The 20939-nt window shown below is 37.0% G+C and overlaps 2 protein-coding genes across 3 annotated transcripts in view; one reads left to right on the top strand and one right to left on the bottom strand.

Annotated features, from left to right (window-relative positions):
- Positions 1–9148: 9148 nt before the first annotated feature.
- The window catches only part of LOC136246811 (REST corepressor 1-like), a 48296-nt gene continuing 36505 nt past the window's right edge, over positions 9149–20939 (top strand). For both annotated transcript variants that reach the window (XM_066038374.1, XM_066038373.1), the window contains exons 1-5: positions 9149–9239; positions 9545–9652; positions 11196–11252; positions 13748–13828; positions 16183–16235. In XM_066038374.1, the coding sequence (XP_065894446.1) occupies positions 9547–9652; positions 11196–11252; positions 13748–13828; positions 16183–16235 (297 nt within the window). In that variant the 5' untranslated portion in view covers positions 9149–9239; positions 9545–9546. The remainder of the gene's footprint in view (positions 9240–9544; positions 9653–11195; positions 11253–13747; positions 13829–16182; positions 16236–20939) is intronic.
- LOC136246315 (uncharacterized) lies at positions 17715–20625 on the bottom strand. Its single transcript, XM_066037712.1, has 3 exons — positions 19722–20625; positions 18273–19664; positions 17715–18217 (listed from the first exon to the last, which is right to left on the bottom strand). The coding sequence occupies exons 1-3, from the start codon at positions 19888–19890 to the stop codon at positions 18099–18101; spliced, it is 1680 nt and encodes a 559-aa protein (XP_065893784.1). The 5' UTR covers positions 19891–20625; the 3' UTR covers positions 17715–18098.

Here is a 20939-nt window from a genome sequence, read left to right as displayed (position 1 = left end):
TAAGTTAACTAATTATTAAATAATATTTCCATGCAGATAATCACTGCTGGCAGTCTCAAGTTGACTGTCTAGGAAGTCCTAAACTGCTTGTAATTATTTTCTAGAATACAGATAAAGTATTTCCATGCCTGAATACTAGCCTTTCTAACTGACAAATCATGCCTTGTGAATATGGTATTTGTAATCTTGAATACATTAATGCTGAGCTCAGTACTTAATTGTGCATCCCTTTCATCCCAGCAATCTTTTATAAATGCTATCCCACTAAGGACCTGTGAGAAGGCTTTTATAACAGTGATGGGCTTATATTATCTAACCAAATCCTGTGCTTGTTAAGATGTGCTTTCCACAGAATTGTCACTACAATGAGTAGCTATTAGAACAGAGATTTTACGTATACTCTTTTTTATATGTAACTAACTTACTTCATCGACTTCATTTTCCAAATGTTTTTATTGGGCTTGTTAATATCAATACAATGCATATTAACGCTAATAACACACATATTTACATCATTCTTTAAAATAAGTGCAACCAAAATATTGTGGTTAGAGGGCTCTCCAAAGTCACAGAAAAATTTATACAGGATTCTTTATCAGAGCATGACCTGAATCAACACCAGTTAAAACCAAACTTCACATGGTAGGTAATCTAGTTTTCATCATCAACACTAATGTAATTTTTGCCCACAGCAATATCCATGTAATACCCAGCTGGCTATGAGCAAGAGTTCATGAACACTCTATGAGCCATTTAACTATTGATGCGTCTGCTATGGATTGCCATTAGTCTATAAACCAATGTATTCAATCCCTAACCTTACTTTGTTCTAACCACAACCATTGTACTATTTTTAACCCATGTGAATATGTACCACTGTAGATGGGATACAAGTACCAATAGTTGATACAACAGCTGTACAAACACAAGACATGCAGTTTTCTATATCAATTATCAATACAAATAATGTCAATCGTTCTGGCAGAATCTCTACTGGGTAACTTAGGAATAGTACACAGAACTTGCCAATTAATGCCTATAACTGTCCCATAATGCTTACATCTACAACATGACACTACAATACTGTTAACATGATAGCTTACCATGATTAAGCATTTGCGTGTGCAGTACGTGTGTGATAATATTTTGAAATATAAACAAAGTTTGTGCTAACATTTGTCTAGCAGTAAATGCCCAGTAAACATCTAACAATATAATATTATTGAAAATGTTTATAGCTGTGAAAACAACATGTCAGCATTATATATATATTACAAGTTAGAAAATGTACAGGATTATTTTAGGAATGGATTGGAGCCATAGGAATGTATAAGATTGGACTGGTGCTTTCTTGCTTTTATTTTAAATACTTATTGTTGCGCGTGTAGTGGCAGCCACATTTTCTTCGACACACTTGTCCTTTTCATCGTATTTACTTAAGTGAGTGTGACTGACATGTCTCTTGATATAGAAGAGTGATTATCTCTTACAAATGCCTACTTAAGATCTCTAAATCTACATACCATAGACCAAGCAATTGATCCCCCCTAAGTGTTAAATGGATAGCATTTAAATTTATGAAATTGTTATTTGCAAAGTAGTAGACTTATTTTTTATATACATAGTAGAACCTTTGTCTCTCCTCTAATTTTTGAATGTATCTAATCCTCAAATGTTTTTGTTCCTTAGTTAAAAGGAACAGAAGTGTGCATCCTGCAGCATCCAGCCATATACGATCCACCAATGCAGTTCAACAAGTGCATGACCGCAAAACAAATGACCAACAACGCAACAATACTGGTCACATTAGTAATACACATGATGTGATCCAGAAGCAGCCACTGTTAAAATCATTTATTGAGTAACAGGTGTTCACCCAAAATACAGACTACATCACTGATGATATAGAGTACACTACATGTATTAGTCCCGGCGATACTGCCATCCTTCATAGTACATTAGAAATGCTTAAGAATGTAATATCTGTACCATTAATTATATGCATCACTGGATGGTATAGTAGTAACTGAGACAAGTTCATTGAACATTAGACATGTCATCAATGAAATGATGTATGTATGATATATTTACAAGCATAGATAATGAGCAACAGTAAACGTAATTAATGCCATAATATGGGTGTGTATTAGTGTTGGTTATGGCTCAATCAAACTATTACATCTTTCTCAGAACTTATGAATCACTGTTAATCACACTATTAACCATGCATCCGGTAGCTATTTAACTATCAATTATAGATGCAACTCATGTACCATGGTAGTGTATTTCTATATAAATGCTTTACAATACAACTAGCTACACTGTTGTATTATCCACTGAGCTTAAATACACTGGTGTAATGTCTAAAGGATTTAAAGGTAGTGAGAACAAGGTTTTTTGTAGCCTATACTTTTTTGATGAGATTCCTGGTACGATGTCTTGGATGTGTTCAGTAGCTTAATTAGCATTGTGTCATATATCAAACAACATACAGCTCTGGGTATGCATGTTTGCAATGAAAATAATTAGCTACTTGGTTGGATTACACACACACATTTGCAGCTACTGTTTATTCCAAAGTTTTGAAGTGTATCATAGCTACAGTGAAACTTTATCAACAGTGCCAACTATGGGACCAAAATGTATTTTTAAAATATTATAAGGTAGCCTCATTACTAAGGTATGTTTGATGGCCACAATAATGAGGTGGTATTATTACAGTGGTACCTAGATTGTACAGATTCCATACTGAGGCACTGTGGTACCATATTATACCAATACAATTGTCACTACATTGCTTCTTAGCTAGCTGGGAGTATCCATTAATTTGTCAACTCATAAATTACAGGGGAGGATAAAATTGCTTTAATTGCTGGTCACTTAGAAACTAAGAACCCTTTCCCTAGCGTACACTTATAAGTTTGTAAGCGCAACAATATTAGTCCATTAACTGACAATACCACTATACTGAATAAATGACTGTACACAACTTTACTCGTATAATCCTTAGCTTACATAGTTATACAAGTGTTGTATAGATATCAGGGTTATAATAAGAAATTCCTCACAATATAAAACTAGTTAGCTATAGACTTTACACATAGCTATGTGATTTTCAAGGTGCTTAGAATGCAAGGTATGAAAATTAACAAATTAAAAATGCATACTACCCATAATCTATCACTGCATCTGTAGCTTACCACAATTACAGCAAGAGCTGATGTAAGTTCAAAATTGCTATTATATCATCTCAACAATGATGGTCTGAGAATACATGAGCCATGTAATTACAAATCATAACATGACATCTCTACACAATTTGGATCCTCATGCCATGGACCATGTAATCAATCTCCAAGTATAGACCAGCAAACATATATCTATAGACATAATAGTTGTAAATTTAATGTTTGAGCTGAAATAAGAAATAAATATCATTTTATAATTGCTGCAGACTCAAGATGTGTATGACCCAAGTCAACAAAACTGAGCTCCTCTTAGTTTGTAGCTGCGAAAAATGTGATTTGAGAAGCATACACAAATTTTTGTCCTATGATGATTTGAGTAACAAAATTACCTAGTCACTGTTTCAAAACTGGCTTATTAAACAATTAAGACTATTCAGTAGGCCAGGCAGTAAACTTAGTCCCCACCTGCATCACCATTTTCTTTATTACCGCACCAACAATTTTGGCAACTTTTTTAAGTTAGTAAGCTAGTATTAAACAGACTGAGAATGTTGCATTCTGGATCATGTGAATTGTCTAATTCACCCTTCTAGTTTATATAGTATTATATCTTCCCGCCTGCATTGCTAAAATATTTACTGAATATTGGTGGATGAGAAACTAATTATGTGGCAATGTGGTATCCCAGTGTTACAAATAAAGATGACTGTTCAGATGACCACACAGTTTTTCTATATCAGTAGACATGATTAGTCACAGTTATATATGAGCAAATATAACAAAATGACACTTGGAAATTGCTATGCTTGATAGACTTGAGTTTGCCACACTCGGTTGCTAAAGGCATTGATAAATATATTAGTTTTATAAGTAGGTAAAGGAGACACAGACAAAAGATATAGCTAACATTACACATGTATGCAACAGTTTGCAAGGCTTGAAATTGCATAGGAATCCATTCTGTTATGCATGAAGAGTATGTATACACTAATGTACAATTAAGCCATTACATTGTTTGTACATATACAAATTATCAAATGCTACACTTTACATCACACAGATACATTCCTACTATATCTGTACCAACATGACTGAGTACATATCAAAATATATACTAGCCACCAAACCATAACTTAATATTCATGAATGCAAGTAGTTTATACACACGTGTCAACTGAAAAAGGTACAATGTAATTAATGAGCACTATATTATATGCAGTGGGCCAACAATACGTATGCCGTGATTCAAGATTATCTAAGACCCAATTTTATAATCTAGTTGGTGTGTGCATAAGTGTTATCAAGTGGTAGGTATTATGTTACGCAAATGAGTACATGTCTAAAAAATCAGTGTTTACGCTAATTTCATTAGATACTCCCCCAGCAATGGATAAGTGGACACTAATGGTGTTGTTGAACTATTAAAGTCCTTATAGGTACACTACTGACAAGGCTTCTGGGCCTGAAGAAATACCAGCACAACAGTTAAAGGAAACCAGTGATCTTCTTGCCCCATCACTTACTCTCATTTACTTAAGCATCATTACATCAGTGCTCATTACCTGCAGATTGAAAAAGAGCATAATTATATTGTACCATCTTTAAAAAGGGCAATCGTGATGCTCCTAATAACTACAGACCTGTATCCTTAACTTGTATATGCTCTAAAATTCTGGAACACATAGTGTACTCACATATATTCACCCATCTATCTCACCATAGGATTTTATGCGACAAACAACATGGATTTCGACAATCAAGATCGTGTGAATCCCAGCTCAATGGGCTCATACTGACAGTTAACAACTTTGCTTAAACACTTAAATAGAGGAGAACAGTCTGATGTGGTATTTTGGATTTCTCCAAAGTGTTTAATAGAGTGTCCCATCACCACCTATTCACAAGCTTCATCACTATGGTATTCGTGGAGATATACTAGACTGGATAAAGAACTTTACCTTGAATAGATCTCAACATGTAATAATTGGTGATCAAAAAAGTGACGTCTCTAGCGTCTCATCTGGCATTCCTCAGGGGACGGTGTTTACTCCACTACTGTTTCTTTGCTCATGACTTGCCTTATAGAATCACATCCAAGATAAAATTATATGCAGATGATGTACTGTTGTATACTACTATTCACTTACAAGATGACTGCCACAGACTACAGCAAAACCTTGACATCTTAGAACAGTGGGCACTAGATTGGAAAATGACATTTAATCTACAAAAATGCGAGTTTCTCAGAATTACCAACAAAAAACACCCAATATTAACTCAATACACTCTGCAATACCAAACTATAAAGGAAGTAACTCATGCCAAATATTTAGGGGTGACTATTGATAAGAATTTATCCTGGTCAGAGCATATCAAACAGGTGATGACCCAAGACAGAAATCAAAACACTACAGGGTTTCCGGCATGACAGAGTGGCTTAAAGGGTCTGCAGTGTTTTTGGCAGTGCTGTCAGGAATAAAACCTCACCGCATCCCTGATCTGATGGGGTACTAACTAATCATCCTGGAATGAATGTTGGTTAGGTTATGATAGACCATTTTGGAAATGGGCAGCCTTCCACCAAAAAACCAGCTGGGCTGCAATTGAACTAATGTTGTGGAGTTTGACTTTCCAAGGACAAGCTAGATCAAACTGCAAACATTGCTTTAGCTTATCCCACAACTCAACTGATTGTGATTTTTCACCAGACCCCCAACCATGACAGCAAGTCCAACTAGACCTATTATCAAGATCTACCCAACAGACCAATATACTACGAATGGAATGATGACACCCTGTTGGCTGTCACCAACTTTCCATGTGTGCTATACATATGCTAACAGTTCAGTGGTTAGGAGTTTAATCCATAAAACTTTATTCTGCCAATAATGTAAAATGCTTTTTACAACATAATATAAGCAAGTATCCCCCCAAACCAAAAGTAATTGTTACAAGGCTCTTGTTAAACCTATATTAGAATATGCAAGCACTGTCTGGTCACCCCACACACAGAGAGACATTGATACCATCGAAAATGTTTAAAGGTGTGCAGCGAGATCTGTAACTAACAATTATTCCCGGTACGCAAGTGTGACTGAAATGTCATCCAACCTGACCTGGTCCACGTTAACCAGATGTAGAAATGAACAGAAGGCTATAATGTTATATAAGATCATAAACTGCCACATTGATATAAATGCTGACAATCTCCTTATTCCTAGCTCTGACATCTACCACACCAGAGGACACAATAAAAGATTCATGATACAAATGACAAGGATTGACTCTTACAAATTTTCTTGTTGTCCATCTGCTATTAAAATTTGGAATTCCTTACCCCCAACACATGATCAACTCGACAGAGATTGAACAATTCAAGCACAACCTAGCTGGTCTAGAAACTGTTTAATTAATTAATTAGTAATTATGTATGATTGTAATTGTACTATTGTTTCTTTTGTGCACCAACTCTTCTTGAGGTCTGCACAATACAACAAATAATAATAATAATAAAAGAATGATTGATGCTTTACAGACACATGCCATATTCATGGCAGATACTTTTATCAAACTTATATAACAGCTTATTATTCATTGAAAACAATTGTACTTCTGATAATTACTAACATATGATCACAATCTCTTGACATCATGCTAACAAAACTGTGAACTGCCATTAAATCACCCTATACTTAAGATCCTGGTTCATGTGAACACCTTTCATTACATGGCTGGAATTCTTAACAATTATGAGTACTTATACATACATTGTACCAACAACCACTCGGCACCTTGATCAAGGAGATAAACTGTATGGTAATCAAATTGTACATATGATACTCTCAGAACATCTTGTAGACTACCCTGAAATTCTAAAGTTTGCATTTAACATGTAACAATGTACTTACAGAGCAAGAAATTTAGATCATCATGATATAACTGGTCATGTGTGATAACAGGTAATAACTGATCATGTGTGTTATATAACAGGTAATAAGGTGATAACAGGTATAATTAAGATTCTATTGTTATTTTGCTTTTTATATAGCAACTGATCCCAAGATGTATTTTTTGATATCAGTAATGGAATCCATTCTTATTCCATGCTTTTGTCCCAATGCATGTGCATAAAACATTTCCTAATAAACATGCAAGTGACTTGTCACTTTGTTTACCAAAAGCACTTGAATTATAAATTGGCTGGTTTAGACAGCTGACTTTATTACTGAGTGACCTACAGGCTTCACTGTTCTTTGTTTTTACTTGAAAGAAAATGGCTTCATAATTTGTTTCTTAATTTTCTACTTTTGTCATTTTCTCAAAATTGTTAAGTATTTGATTAGTTGGTGTACAGTATAACAGATGCAGCCATTTCCTGGTGTAAAATACGTCAGTATCATTAAAGTAAGACCATACCAGGCTTATTATAGTTGATACCTTTGCTGTTTAGTGACTAATTCAAAACAGATATATTTTTAACTGCTTGAATGACACTGTTCCTTATTAATCAGTGCCAGACTACCTAAGGGTCAAAGGAATGGCTAGCTGTCAGTCAATTCTCATAGAATTATTGCCCACTTTGCAACTATCAATAGTTCATACAAATATTGATGAACTCTTGCAACTATTATAGGAACTCTTTTTACTGCATGCCTGCAGAAGCAGAATCCATGCAGGAGCATGAAGTGTTTATTTTAAAACTCATATCAAAATATCACTGCATGTTGATATTTTAATGCAAAATTGTATATACCTCTTTTGCATTAATGCGGTTGTGGCATTATTTGTACAATCTATGAGATGTACAATGAATTCATCATCTTTTGCTAATAGAGCATGTACGCCACTCCATACTGAAGAGGAAAGAGTTTTATAACAAGATTCCAGAGCAAAAGCTTTTGTAGTATAACCTAGTTGGATCACAAGATATTTGGTATCTGGAAACTCTTTCATGAGCCCAAGATTCCCATTTCACATTTTCTAGGAACCTTACGAGAGCTACAAACCCTTAGAACACATGATGCTGCATATTAGTCTTGTGTAACCAGACCACTATTTCAGAGCAGTGGCTTATCAATTAGAGAGTATAAGCACCTGTGCTTTTCAGCGTGGGCACTTATAATCTTGGTTTGCCAGGCACTTTCAATCTCTCAATTGATAAGCCCATGCTGAAATAGTGGTATGGTTGTTGCATAAATACACATGGTTTTAAAACAAATATTTTCAAGGTTTCAAATGAGCTGAGATTTCAAAGAGGCAGTTTGAGATTTCCGCAAAGGAGTTGCGGACTCAGTTGAGGAAGAGTGGCCAATAAAAAATAAGTAATCATCACCTGGCCTTACGCAAAAGGTAGAGCCTGTACTGATAAGATAGCTTTACCTTGTCTCATCTATATTCCTTCTTTCCCTCCACTATCAAACTCTGGAATTCTCTACCCCAACACGTGATTGACTCTAAGGACATTGATCAATTTAAGCAAAGACTAGCTAGCTGGTCTAGCAACAATTATTAATATTGATTAAGCTATTTGTTTGTTTGTGATCTGTGCATCATACTCTTTTCAGAGGTCTGCACAGTAATAATATAATAATAGTCTCTTCATGATCACATTCCTCGTATCACAGTTAATAATATAGTGTGTGATCATGCCTGAGCAATTGATCAGGAGTGACCAGCAGCCCAGCATCATGAGCATTGAATTTAAAACGTTTAACCTGGAATCGCAAGTTAGACAACATCTCAGCCCCCGTCCTCTGAAGCATAGTTAATCTCGCAGCTTGTCTAAGCAGCATCATCACTTCGTAAATCTGGAGCTTCCCGCGATATGAACAGACACCTTTGTGTGTAGTTAGACCTCCGGATGCACACACTGATGTCATTCCTATAAGACAGCATTGAAATCTTTTTTTAAGGGAAGGCATATCGAGGCATATTAAGTGTACGTACCACGTGATACCTGATTTTTTTTGTTTAACTACCTGAGGAATTCGCTTGATACAAGAAATTTTTGCGGGTAGTCGGTGTAGGTGCAACGTGGAGGCGTCAAGACAGGTAGGTAAAGCAGGGACAAGTTTGTAGGCATATTGGTATTAGTAATTAATTATAAAACTAGAGAGTTATAAATGTTGGTAATTAAATTGGCTGTAGTATTGTTATAATTTTCACATCCGTGTAATTGGCACTTGGCAAATCGAGCAACTACAACTGAATTACTTTAGCGTTCTTGTATTATCAATCGAAAAGGTCTTATTGATGTTTAAGTTGATTATAACTGTAGGCTTTGTTGCTTTCGAATATTTTTGTGGTAATTCTGTAATCAACATGTTTATGTTTTTCTCGTTTTTTTTATACTGCAGAAATGAACACCCGCCAAAGTTTGAGGCTTATTGCAGCAGCGGCAGCAGCAGCTAATGGAGGAAAAACACTACATATGAATGGAAACGGTTCATTTGAAATTGAAAAAGGTATATCTTTTTGTCACTATGTTACCTGTTTAATTGTCAAATCTCAGTGTGTATTTGGACTTTTTGAAGTTACTGTTTTGTCCAGCTGATCTAGATTGCACTGCATGTTGGATGTTGAAAATTACATCATGCATTGTGTAATTTGCATCAGCCTTCCTGCTGTGGTTATACTGTTGCCAAGAAAAAGATTGAACAACACTGTAGAATACATCGAGAATGACTACAGTGTTCTACCACACATACAAACCACTGTATATTAACTGGCCTTTTATTTAGCAGTCTGTACGAACCAGTTACAGTTCACATGTTGCAACAATTGAAGAAATTTAATTGTGGGTTATAGTTTGGGTACATTAACTTTTTTTTTTAAAGTACATAGGTGTAATTAAAGAGTGCATGGATCCATTACATATATAGTATGTACAACTATCTATGATGGTAGTTTTACATGGCAAGTCATTGAGATTAGAGAACGGTGCTGTAGTCTTAATCACAATTAATCATTAAATATATAACCCATATGAAATAATCAGTTAGGGTGAAGTACATTGTATACAAGTATAATATGTATTGTATTACAGGTATAGGGTATAGCAGTGTTATAACATAGATAATATACCCCCCTGGATTGGAAACTGCGCCGTGCGCCCATAGACTTTGTACAAGAACCAGTGTCCTTAGGCTGGTTTTGTGCCTCAACAAATTTAACCCTATTACAGCAGAACGGTAGCATTAACGACTTTACTTTGTTACGAGAATGACTTGTGGTGTTGTTATGATAATTGTTTTGGTTAGTTTGACCACTGTGCTTCACTTTTGGTCGGAAGGCTTACAATGGCGGACTACATGCTTTTTTTGGAAGCACATTCTTGGCTAAACGAAGTGCTGTAGGTAGAAAAGGAAAGTTTAACTCTTCTATAAAGAATTGCTTCGGCTAAATAATTTGCCTTCCCATAGCTTCTTTGGCAGGTTTTTGGGATGGTGTTTTTCGGCAAAACTGGAAGCACATTCTCTCTGTGATTCTAGACAGTATTGCTACACAAATAATACTACGAAGTCATCAAATAATGCTCCATGGTATGGTGGGCGTAGCATACAGGGTTTCGGTGTTTTCCTTGAATGTGTCCAAATCATCTAATTTCGCGTTTTCTACCGTTCGCACAATAAAGAGTCAATTTGCCTCGAAACTCGCTGTTGGCTTCCAAAACATCTTGAGAAAGAACCCTTTACCAGTGGTGAGTCTTGTTTCACCCAGAGAAACTTGTCTTGATATTGAAGGGGGCACGAAACCAGCCTGTAACCAGTGGCGCTTACTAGTCTCCAATCCATGGGGGGTATATTATCTATGGTTACAAGAAGGAGGCTTATAAGTAAGGAGTGAGTCAGCTTTGCTACACAATGTAAGAGAACTATTTATAATTTATCAGCATTACAACAAATGTCATGCCATGGTATTACCATGTAGCTACAGAATTGTTGTACATTAATTAACTGTAAATATTGCAATGAAACTGCATGTAATGTGCTATCAACCTTTGTTTAGAACCAGGTATGAGGATTGGTGAAGAATATCAAGCTGCTATTCCTGATCAGGAGGAAGGTACAAAAAACTGTTTTTGTTACAGTAGTCTTAAAAATTGTTCAAAACGTTTATAGTAGCACTATGTTTGTGATTTGTAGTTCCAGGCTAGTAACCCTCAGAATGTTATCAATTTGTTAACTATGTTCGTAAGTACATACTGCACTATCAACTTTTTGCTCTAATAACAAAATTAGTGTGGATGATATCCACAATGACGTTTTCTGACGTCACAAAACAAAATGGCCGTGCTAGTGTGGGGACTTTGTACAGGGAGGTATAATTATGACATACAAAATCCCCAACTACAATAAAAATTGAATCCCACAATTGTTAGTATGCACACTACTAGCATAGTAATCTTGATCCATGGTAACTTCACTCAGTGGTTGGCATGTGATAGGCAGAAACACCTACATCTGCATGTATCTAGTGATGCTTTGTAGCAGAGTATAGTTTTAACTAATTTAGCAATTACAACTATAGTCACTGCAAAATCAAACTGACAATATAAAATAACAATCAAAATGTTCTGTGGATGCTTAATTAGGCTGTGTCGCCTCTATTAGTTGTTTCATGGGCCCACCTTTTATATATAAATCTTCAGGTACAAGGGGAAAGGATGAGGAATTTTAGGGATCATACACTGTAGGAATAAAACGGTACTGAAATAAGGGGAGTCCCCTACATCTGCAAATGCAGATATACAAGTACATTTAAACCCTACTTTAGCCATGCTAAATGTAGGTATTAATGTCCAATAGTTATTTGCAGGCGTAGGTGACCACCCGCACATACCACACCAAAAAAGAAAGAATAACACCAGACTTTAGTGTGTTATAAAATTTACTTCTGAACGTGTGCTACTATCAGTGAAAAATAAAGCCCATAGCCGTAGCCATTTTTGAGTTATACTGGTCTGAAGGCATCAGTTAGTTATGTAGTTAGTCACCTTGGTCAACAGAAACTCCACTGAATAACAATATTTTAAATTTGGGGCAGATGATAAAGTACTTAAGCAATACTGCCAATGATATGTCGGATGGTAATCAATACTGCCAATGATATGGTTGAAATTTATTGAAGATTGTGGTACCAATTTCTCTATCGACCATGCCATGATGTGTTGGCATGGTGGCCTAACATTCTTACAGTACGTCATAACGATTTGTGTGACATTATAGCTGAGTCACTGTCTAAGGTTTGTAATGACATTGCAATTGAGCCACCTCTTCAATCTCTCAGTGGAGAAGTAATTAATCCTCAGTCTGCCAACCAACAAGATATGCCACAGTTGACATTCATGATCGTGGATTCTGGGGTCGGCAGCAAAGTGCTTTTTTTTTAATATAAGGGTGTTTCATCTGCAAGAGTGCTACTGCAGGCCATGGTACTATGTCTGGAAGCAACTCGGCCAAGCGGCAACAGAAAGTGAACGCTTCCCTGCCCATACCCCCAGTTGCTGAAAAAACAAACTAAAGGAGTGAAAGATGCCAACTCCACATCACAAACACAATCACCATACTCCATCTTCTTCTGTTGCTCATGGCATCCATATTGAGCCTTATGAATGACCTTATAAATGGCCCTAGGGAATTTTAGTTATCCCTATTATTGTTTGCTTCCATTATGTCCAGCACACTTGCCTCTTGTGCTGGGTGTGGTAGGCAAGGACGTACCATCTATCCCGGGAGAAAAAACACCAATACTGCCAACGTGCCATGAAGGTATTGCAAGGCTGATTTCTGGTCAATATTTTTTGTGAGAAAGTGCAAACCTCCATGATCCTTAATATATAGTACTACGTACCATACTGTTTGATAAGAAAAGTAAAAGATTACATGAGCTCTGAGCACAAACCTCGTTTTCTTAATTTCAATTTCTACACTCCTAACTTCTGTTTATTTTTATTTATATGCTGACCTACAGTGTACTACTCTGCTATGTACAATTACAATTCTGCCATTCCATCGCTCCTGCCAGATTTACATACTGTATCCATGTATAAACTTATCACTTGTTGTAAGGTTGGATGAGTTTGACAGTATTACACTAGCAAAATGTGTCATTCCGAATATTCCATGTATAACCATCATATAGCATAAAATGCTGAGGAGCCTGAATATGAGGGAATATTTACTGAATTGGAATATTATACTATGTATACTGTAAAACTAACCTTCACACTTAATTTCCAATTTGGAAAATTTTATAAAAGCTTAAAGTATTTGTGACTGGTTTTATTGTTATTGTTCCTTGACTAACTGCAAATGTTGATCGATCCTCTAGTGAAGATATCCGAAATGATGGATCATTAGAGAGTTGTGAAATAAAAATTCATGAAAAAGGGTTTTGAGAAGTTTGCTTATGTACATGCACTGTGAACTTTCCAGGTTTTCATTTCTTGTGTTTCTTTTAAACTTTTCCGTTCATGTAGTAACAGCTACTGTACAATATGTATAATTAGTGTGGCATGTATGGGTATTATTCATACAGTATTTCTTTACCTATTACAGACAATTTTGATGAACAGCCAAGTATATCACGTCCCTCTCTACTACTATGGAAGCCTACCCCTTCTATTTCTGACCATGACTGTAAGGCTGTATATATGATGCAAACACTATAGATGTGATTGGTTGATTTATGATTTACCATTCTTCCTCATTGCTAATTCAAAATGAACACACACACACACACACACACACACACACACACACACACACACACACACACACACACACACACACACACACACACACACACACACACACACACACACACACACACACACACACACACACACACAGCACACACACACACACACACACACACACACACACACACACACACACACACATACAAAAGTGCAAACAGGCCTGTAACAATTAGCTATATCTAACATGCGATAACAAATACATGCAGTATAAACAATGACAAGATTATTCAATTGGTAATAAAAGTTAGTCAAGGCATTGATTTCTTCTAGAATTCTGCTTTCAACCATACCGTAGTTGAGTGTATGAATATGTGTTACACTGTATGTTAGAATTAAAGTACCGCCGCATGTGTGTATGGAAAATACAGTACGAGGGTGTGTGTCGAGAGGCTAATACAGCACAAGGCGAAGCAAGTACTGTATTTGCCTCAAGACACCCTCCGAGTACTGTATTTTTGTACACACAAGCAAGGTGGTGCTTTAAGTGTTATATTGTACTTCCTGGTCGTCTGCCTCGAAGCGATTTCCTCTAGTACTCAAACCGCTGTGATTTTCGGTGATCAGGATATCAGTAAGTGTTCTTATGATCTACTGCATTTCTAGTCATAGAACGAACTAAAGGATTAGTTTGGCTAGTTTTAGCGATTTACAATGTCACACACGGGATCAATCGTGCTGTCTTAGTGGAGTCGTGTTTAATTATTTTTGATAACAAACTGCAATAACGTTTTAGTGCAGTTTTTGTGATTAATGTACAAGTATTATGTCTTGTGGTGAATGGTGTCAGTCACTAAACACTTTTTAGTTAAGTTTGGTGATAAAAACATAAGAAAACAAAAAAATCTGTGTCCAGTAATCCAGTCCAGTAGTCCAGTCCAGTGAATGGATACACCCTTAAAAATTGATGATCAAAATGTTAAATAGATGATTCTTATTCCCAAATTTACAGTAGTACATTTGATTCGATTTAAGCTTTATACATTCATTGTGCAATATGGTATTACATAATAGTAGTGTTTTTTTAATATTCCCTAATGTTGACATCCTTGAATTCCGTTATGATGACTTGTTTGTATTGGTTGGGTATGTGCTTTCAAAATTTTAACCACATTTTTTTGCACATGTACTGTAACTTGTAAATGACCGACCGATTGACCGACCGACTGACTGAAGTCATAATGAATATACATGTACATGTACAGAAAAGTATTATAAAAACTTGAGCCCAAGTGACATGTTTAGTGTACAGTACATACTGTAAGGCCTATAGCCTATGTGTATAACATTAGCATTGCAGGTAAGCTTCAAATGCATTATAAACCATGGCTACGAGGTGTATTGCACTTACTGTACCAACAGCAAATTTTCGATAACTGAGGATGAGGGTGTACTGTATATCAGTACAATACACTGAAGTGAGCCATAGTTCATACCATGTGTCTAAACTACAGGTGCAATCATAATTTACGAATGCAGTCTTACATGGATATATAACTTGAACTATCATGTTTCTCATAAACAGGCAAATCCATTTCTAAACACTGACTTTTTGAGGTGCTTATTGATGTTTTAAATTTGATGATCAAACTGATTTGTCGAATTCATCAAATTTTTCATTCAATAATAGCTAAGACTTTTCTTAGAACAAATGCTTGACCTTATCAACACCTAACATCACTTATCAACAGTTCTATTTCATCAATAGAAGCAGGGTAGAGGTGTACATAAGTACATATGAACTTGCAGCAGTGCAGTTGTGCAGGCCATACTAGCAGTTAAACACTCTCCCCCATATGATTTCTTGTTGTAACATGTGGGATCTGGTCACATATTGTATATGCCTACATCAAAGGAAACAATGGCTTTGGACAATTAATGCCTGACACACATGGCTAAATATTATTAATAATTACTACAGGAGTAACCATTAATTCTTAGGGTGAGTAGCACACACAGCATGTCTGCAATCAATCTACTTATCCTGCAGTACAATATACAGTAGTATATGGACAATTATGTATATGTATAATCCAGCTGACTTTGATAATGCTACCTGTAAATCAATGCTTTGGCATTGCAAAAGATGGGACATGTTAAATCCTTGATGCATGCATTGCTTCTCCTATGATACACAACTCAGGTTTAATTGTACCCAACCAATGTTGTCAAGTCATAAAGGAATTAAGTACTACCACACCATAGTAATTATGTTTTGTATGATTGTATGTATAGTGGATGAATACCTGCGAATTGCAGAAAGTAGCTATAATTACACCATTGAGCAGGTAAAGTTTGTGTTGTATACAGTATACTGTATGTACATACATACTAATATGCTGCCAAGTATTTGTGAAGGGAAATTGAGGGTGGTTTTGGGTAATATGCAGCAGAACACAAGTCTTCATGATCCTTGCTATACAGCTTATCACTTGTCTATGCACCCATATTTGTATTTATGCATACTATACACATGTATGTACATGTGTATGTGTTTGTTTATGTGTAATTTGTGTGTGCACATGCGTGCGTGTTACATATGTTACACAGTATAGTATGCTATGCACACTTACGTATGTACAGAGTATTGTATAGTAATATTGTATAACCTAAATTTCATAATTGCTAATGTCATAAATACACAATCAGCGCACTTGGCCTATTGTCTGGCCAAAAGACTTAACACTCACACAACAAGTTATTGTGGCTTGAACAATTTTGTTGAGTACACACACAATTAGGGCTGAACAATTGTGACATTTTTCTACTTTCACGATTGTCAGATGCAACAATGATAACTATCACAATGTTACAGCTCACATGCATCAATATGATGATCGTGCATGCATTACTTTGTATGAATTAACAATACACGGTGAAATTGTGTACAACTGTTCAACACAATTAAGGTCATAGGCAGTTACAGTTTAATGCAAACAGCATGATGACTAGTATCTATGCAGTAAGATTTATTCACACAATAAACTGTCTCAGAAGTGTAGGCTTGTTTTCTGGATTGTTCTCTTCCACAATAGTATGCGCCACCATTTTAAATTTGCTATTATACATTTTCATGTGATATCCCAGCATCACAATGGACGATATCCACAATGACGTTTTCTGATGTCATTAAAAAAAAGTTTATAAAATGGCTGTGCTAGTGTGGGGACTTTGTACATGGAGGTATTGGGCGAGATAGTGTTTCCCTATGATAGCGTTTATAAATTTGAAAAGGGGCGAAAGCATATACACCCTGTAGTATATAATGCAATACATATAAGCTTATTTGTGTCCGAATTTAAAATTTTCAGTCTGCTTTCCTTGTTGGAGCATGTTTTGCATCATCACGGTACATGTAGTACTTCTTACCTTTATTATCTCCTGGTTCCATATGTAGAAACTAAAGACGACATTCATTTCGAATACTGCATGCTAACATGGCCATTTTGTCAATTATGACATCAAATTTTGTCATTGCGGATATTGTCCATTATTTACAATACATATCAACATCACAATGTTCAGAGACAATCACAATTAATCCCACAATCGATACAATCTCCCAACCCTACACACAGCTCAATTGCATTTAACGCATGTGCTTTACCACACAGTCATGAGTAAACATTTTCACATTAAACACGGACCTATAAATATTTGCAGGCTTATAATCAGTTTGTAATATATGGTTCTGTTGTTGAGACCTGTTGTATAGTGCTGTACTGTTTGTAACAAGGTAGAATACAAGTCAATACAGTATACCCTTACAAAAATGTGCATGCAATCTGCATGCATACAGTTATCAATTTGTTTACATAATAATTGTATACTTGTGTACACATACAAAAGTGAGGTATTGGCCATTTTGTATGTATACAACTGTTTGTAAATTGTATGCAATCATTTGTATGCATGCAAATGTTTATGAATTGTTCGCAAAGAGTTGTTGTATGCATACAAATGTTCGCAAATTGTATACAAGCATGACAATGCATGCGCTACGTAAATTGCATGCGTACTGTACATATTTTGTAGCAAGCAAACTGTATGTAATTTTGTTTATCACTAATATAATATTATCATGAAAAGATCAATGTATGTACATATACTGCAGCTATATTATATTGTTAACTTTATGGTATGGTTGACTGCTACTCTTTTTGTTTCAGTTTTCTCTTCGATAGAGCACAAGCACTGTTCACGACGATGTTGATGGACTCATTCGTTATTTCATTCGGATGCCTTCTTGTGAAGTGCTCATACATCAACCCTATTATGTATACATTTATGCAATTTCTCATATGAACATGTACATGCATACGTACTTTTTATTATATCCAGCTTTCTTCCATCGAGGACAGGGGTAGAATTTGCATTGGTTCTGCCCACAGCACACGACACGGCTAGAACTTGATGGCCATACACTATTGCCAGTATCTTCCTCAAGGCAGGCTTCCATTGTGTGGACATGCTGTTGCATATCATTTTGATCGTAATGTTCTGTTCCCTTGAGAGCCCTAACCCCAAGTCGTCATCATTGTCATGGCCATCTTGCAAAACTGGCCCTAATTCAGCCAGTTTATCCTCGATTATCTTTACCCTACCATCCAGTTGTTGGACCTGCTCATAAAAATCTGTGACTTGATGGTTGGCTGATTGACTAACTGTGGGTTGGGAGACTGTTGAAGAATAGCTCCACATACTGTTAGACTGAGGTGGATATGCAGCATAAGCTGGTGAGTATGGTGGATATTGAGTTAAGTAGTTCCATGCACCACCAGAATAATGAGGCCCAGCTGTTCCATTAAATGTACCAGCTGATGTTATCGAGCCGGTAGTTTGAGTAACAATTGTACTGGTGGAAGAGATGGGATTAGCTGTCTGTCTACTGGTAGGATTGGCTGTGTATCTACTGGTAGAGGAGATGGGATTGCCTGTGTGTCTGCTGCCAACTGCACTGGTGGAGGAGATGGGAGTGGCTGTGTGTCCACTGCCACTGGTGGAGGAGATGGGATTTGCTGTGTGTCTGCTGCCGCTGGTGGAGGAGATGGGAGTGGCTGTGTGTCCACTGCCACTGGTGGAGGAGATGGGATTGGCTGTGTGTCTACTGCCACTGGTGGAGGAGATGGGATTTGCTGTGTGTCTGCTGCCGCTGGTGGAGGAGGTGGGATTGGCTGTGTGTCCACTGCCACTGGTGGAGGAGATGGGAGTGGCTGTGTGTCCACTGCCACTGGTGGAGGAGATGGGATTTGCTGTGTGTCTGCTGCCGCTGGTGGAGGAGGTGGGATTGGCTGTGTGTCCACTGCCACTGGTGGAGGAGATGGGATTTGCTGTGTGTCTGCTGCCGCTGATGGAGGAGGTGGGATTGGCTGTGTATCTGCTGCCAACTGCACTGGTAGAGATGAGATTTCTGGCAGCTTCACTCACTGATGAATCGCTGGTTTCAGAGTTTGAGAGAATGTACAATGGAGGTGGGAGTGGTGGCACAAAGTCATCTTCAAAGTCTTCCAGCATTTCAGTTTCTAGTTGTTCCCTGACTTTTTCTACAGTAGTTTGCTTCTTCTTTCTTCTCTTCTTCTGTTGTAATGTCTGGCTATCCCTCCTCTGTTGTGATGTCTGATTATCCCTCCTCTGTTGTGGTGTCTGGTTATCCCTCCTCTGTTGTGGTGTCTGGCTTGCATTGTTCATTAGTTCAGTCAGTATTGCTTCATCATTTCCTTTAATAGTTAAATAAATTTTAATAAGCAGCTAGCTAATTTAATATAATGTCTTACCGACTTCTATCACCTTGGCAGCATATCGCCGGCCGCCTTTCCACTTTACTACGACCTCTTGGCCTGGGGCAGCTTTGCCACTCACAATTGTTTTGCGTCTTACTACGCTCTTTTTTCCATCTGTCCACACAACAAACGCAAAAGTTGGGTCAGCTCTAGGGTCAGCCATTCCGTAGCTAAATGTAAGATTACGCAATATTATTTTAGCTAAACGTTGCTGTCCACTTGCAGTTAAGATCAGTAGCGTCGAAGTAGTTTAACGCAGCAAGGAGCCAAACGTACGCAAGCAACGAAAACAGAACAATTAAATCCAGGTGAGTGCGTAATGGGGTCGCGCCTTTTTGCTAGCTAAAAATGATTGGCTATATAGTCGCGGTAATTTTGCTTGATATCGCGCTACATGCTGAAGTACTAGTCTTTGTTAGTCATCTTAATGTTATGGCCAGTAATTCTATTCCGGTCGATCGAAAGCGTCGCGGTCCTTACCTTCAATATTTGCAAACACGCAACCCCTTGACAGCAATGCCACGAAGAACTCGACTTCACTACCACCAAAGAATCTCGCAAAGAACAACTCAGCAATTGCGTAAGTTTCGTTTACCATAGGTAGCTAGCTACTCAGTAGTCTGGAGCCACCACCCCCTACTTTTAGCGAATGAGCGGCGGTGCCAGACTATTAAGGTAGCTAGCTACCCGGCTAGTATAATTCCGTCCACTCAGTATAAATGCACGGGAGTCTGCATGAGGTATGCACCCATCAATCAATTGCAGTGCTTGCTAATAACTATATTTTCATCATTATTGGCTTTATAACAGTATAGTATAACTATAGGCTAAGGCAAAAGTGTGCAGTGAACTTTGTGATTTCTTTACATGGCTTTACTATTTGACCATAAAAGTCCGTTCCACTAGCTATACTGCATGCATGAAGCTCCAATATAGTAAAATAATTTGCTGTTAAACCAGTGTACTTATAGATAAAAACACAGATAAAAATTTCAAAAAAGGCGATATATACCCAAAAACAACCAAGCTGTGAAAAAGGTGCGGGCCCCCTCTCTGGACATGGTTAACATAGTTGTGAAATTCAAGGTGGCAGCCAAGAAATGGCTGTGATGGTAGCTAGGTTAACGGCAAAAATTTAATAACAACAATTCAGGTGTATTATAGTCCTAACCTTTTTAACTATGTCCTTCTTGAGAGGGCCACACCTTTTTC

Source organism: Dysidea avara, chromosome 2 (genome assembly GCF_963678975.1).
Source record: "Dysidea avara chromosome 2, odDysAvar1.4, whole genome shotgun sequence".
Lineage (NCBI taxonomy): Eukaryota > Metazoa > Porifera > Demospongiae > Dictyoceratida > Dysideidae > Dysidea > Dysidea avara.
This window is presented reverse-complemented; position numbering and strand designations above follow the sequence as displayed.

Excerpts from the sequence above, each read along its gene's own strand:
- LOC136246315 (XM_066037712.1), bottom strand. The coding sequence starts at position 19,890 with ATGGCTGACCCTAGAGCTGACCCAACTTTTGCGTTTGTTGTGTGGACA. Across the intron at positions 19,665-19,721 it reads TGCCAAGGTGATAGAAGTCG|GAAATGATGAAGCAATACTG; the intron begins GTAAGACATTAT and ends TAACTATTAAAG. Across the intron at positions 18,218-18,272 it reads AAAGCTGGATATAATAAAAA|GGTTGATGTATGAGCACTTC; the intron begins GTACGTATGCAT and ends TATACATAATAG.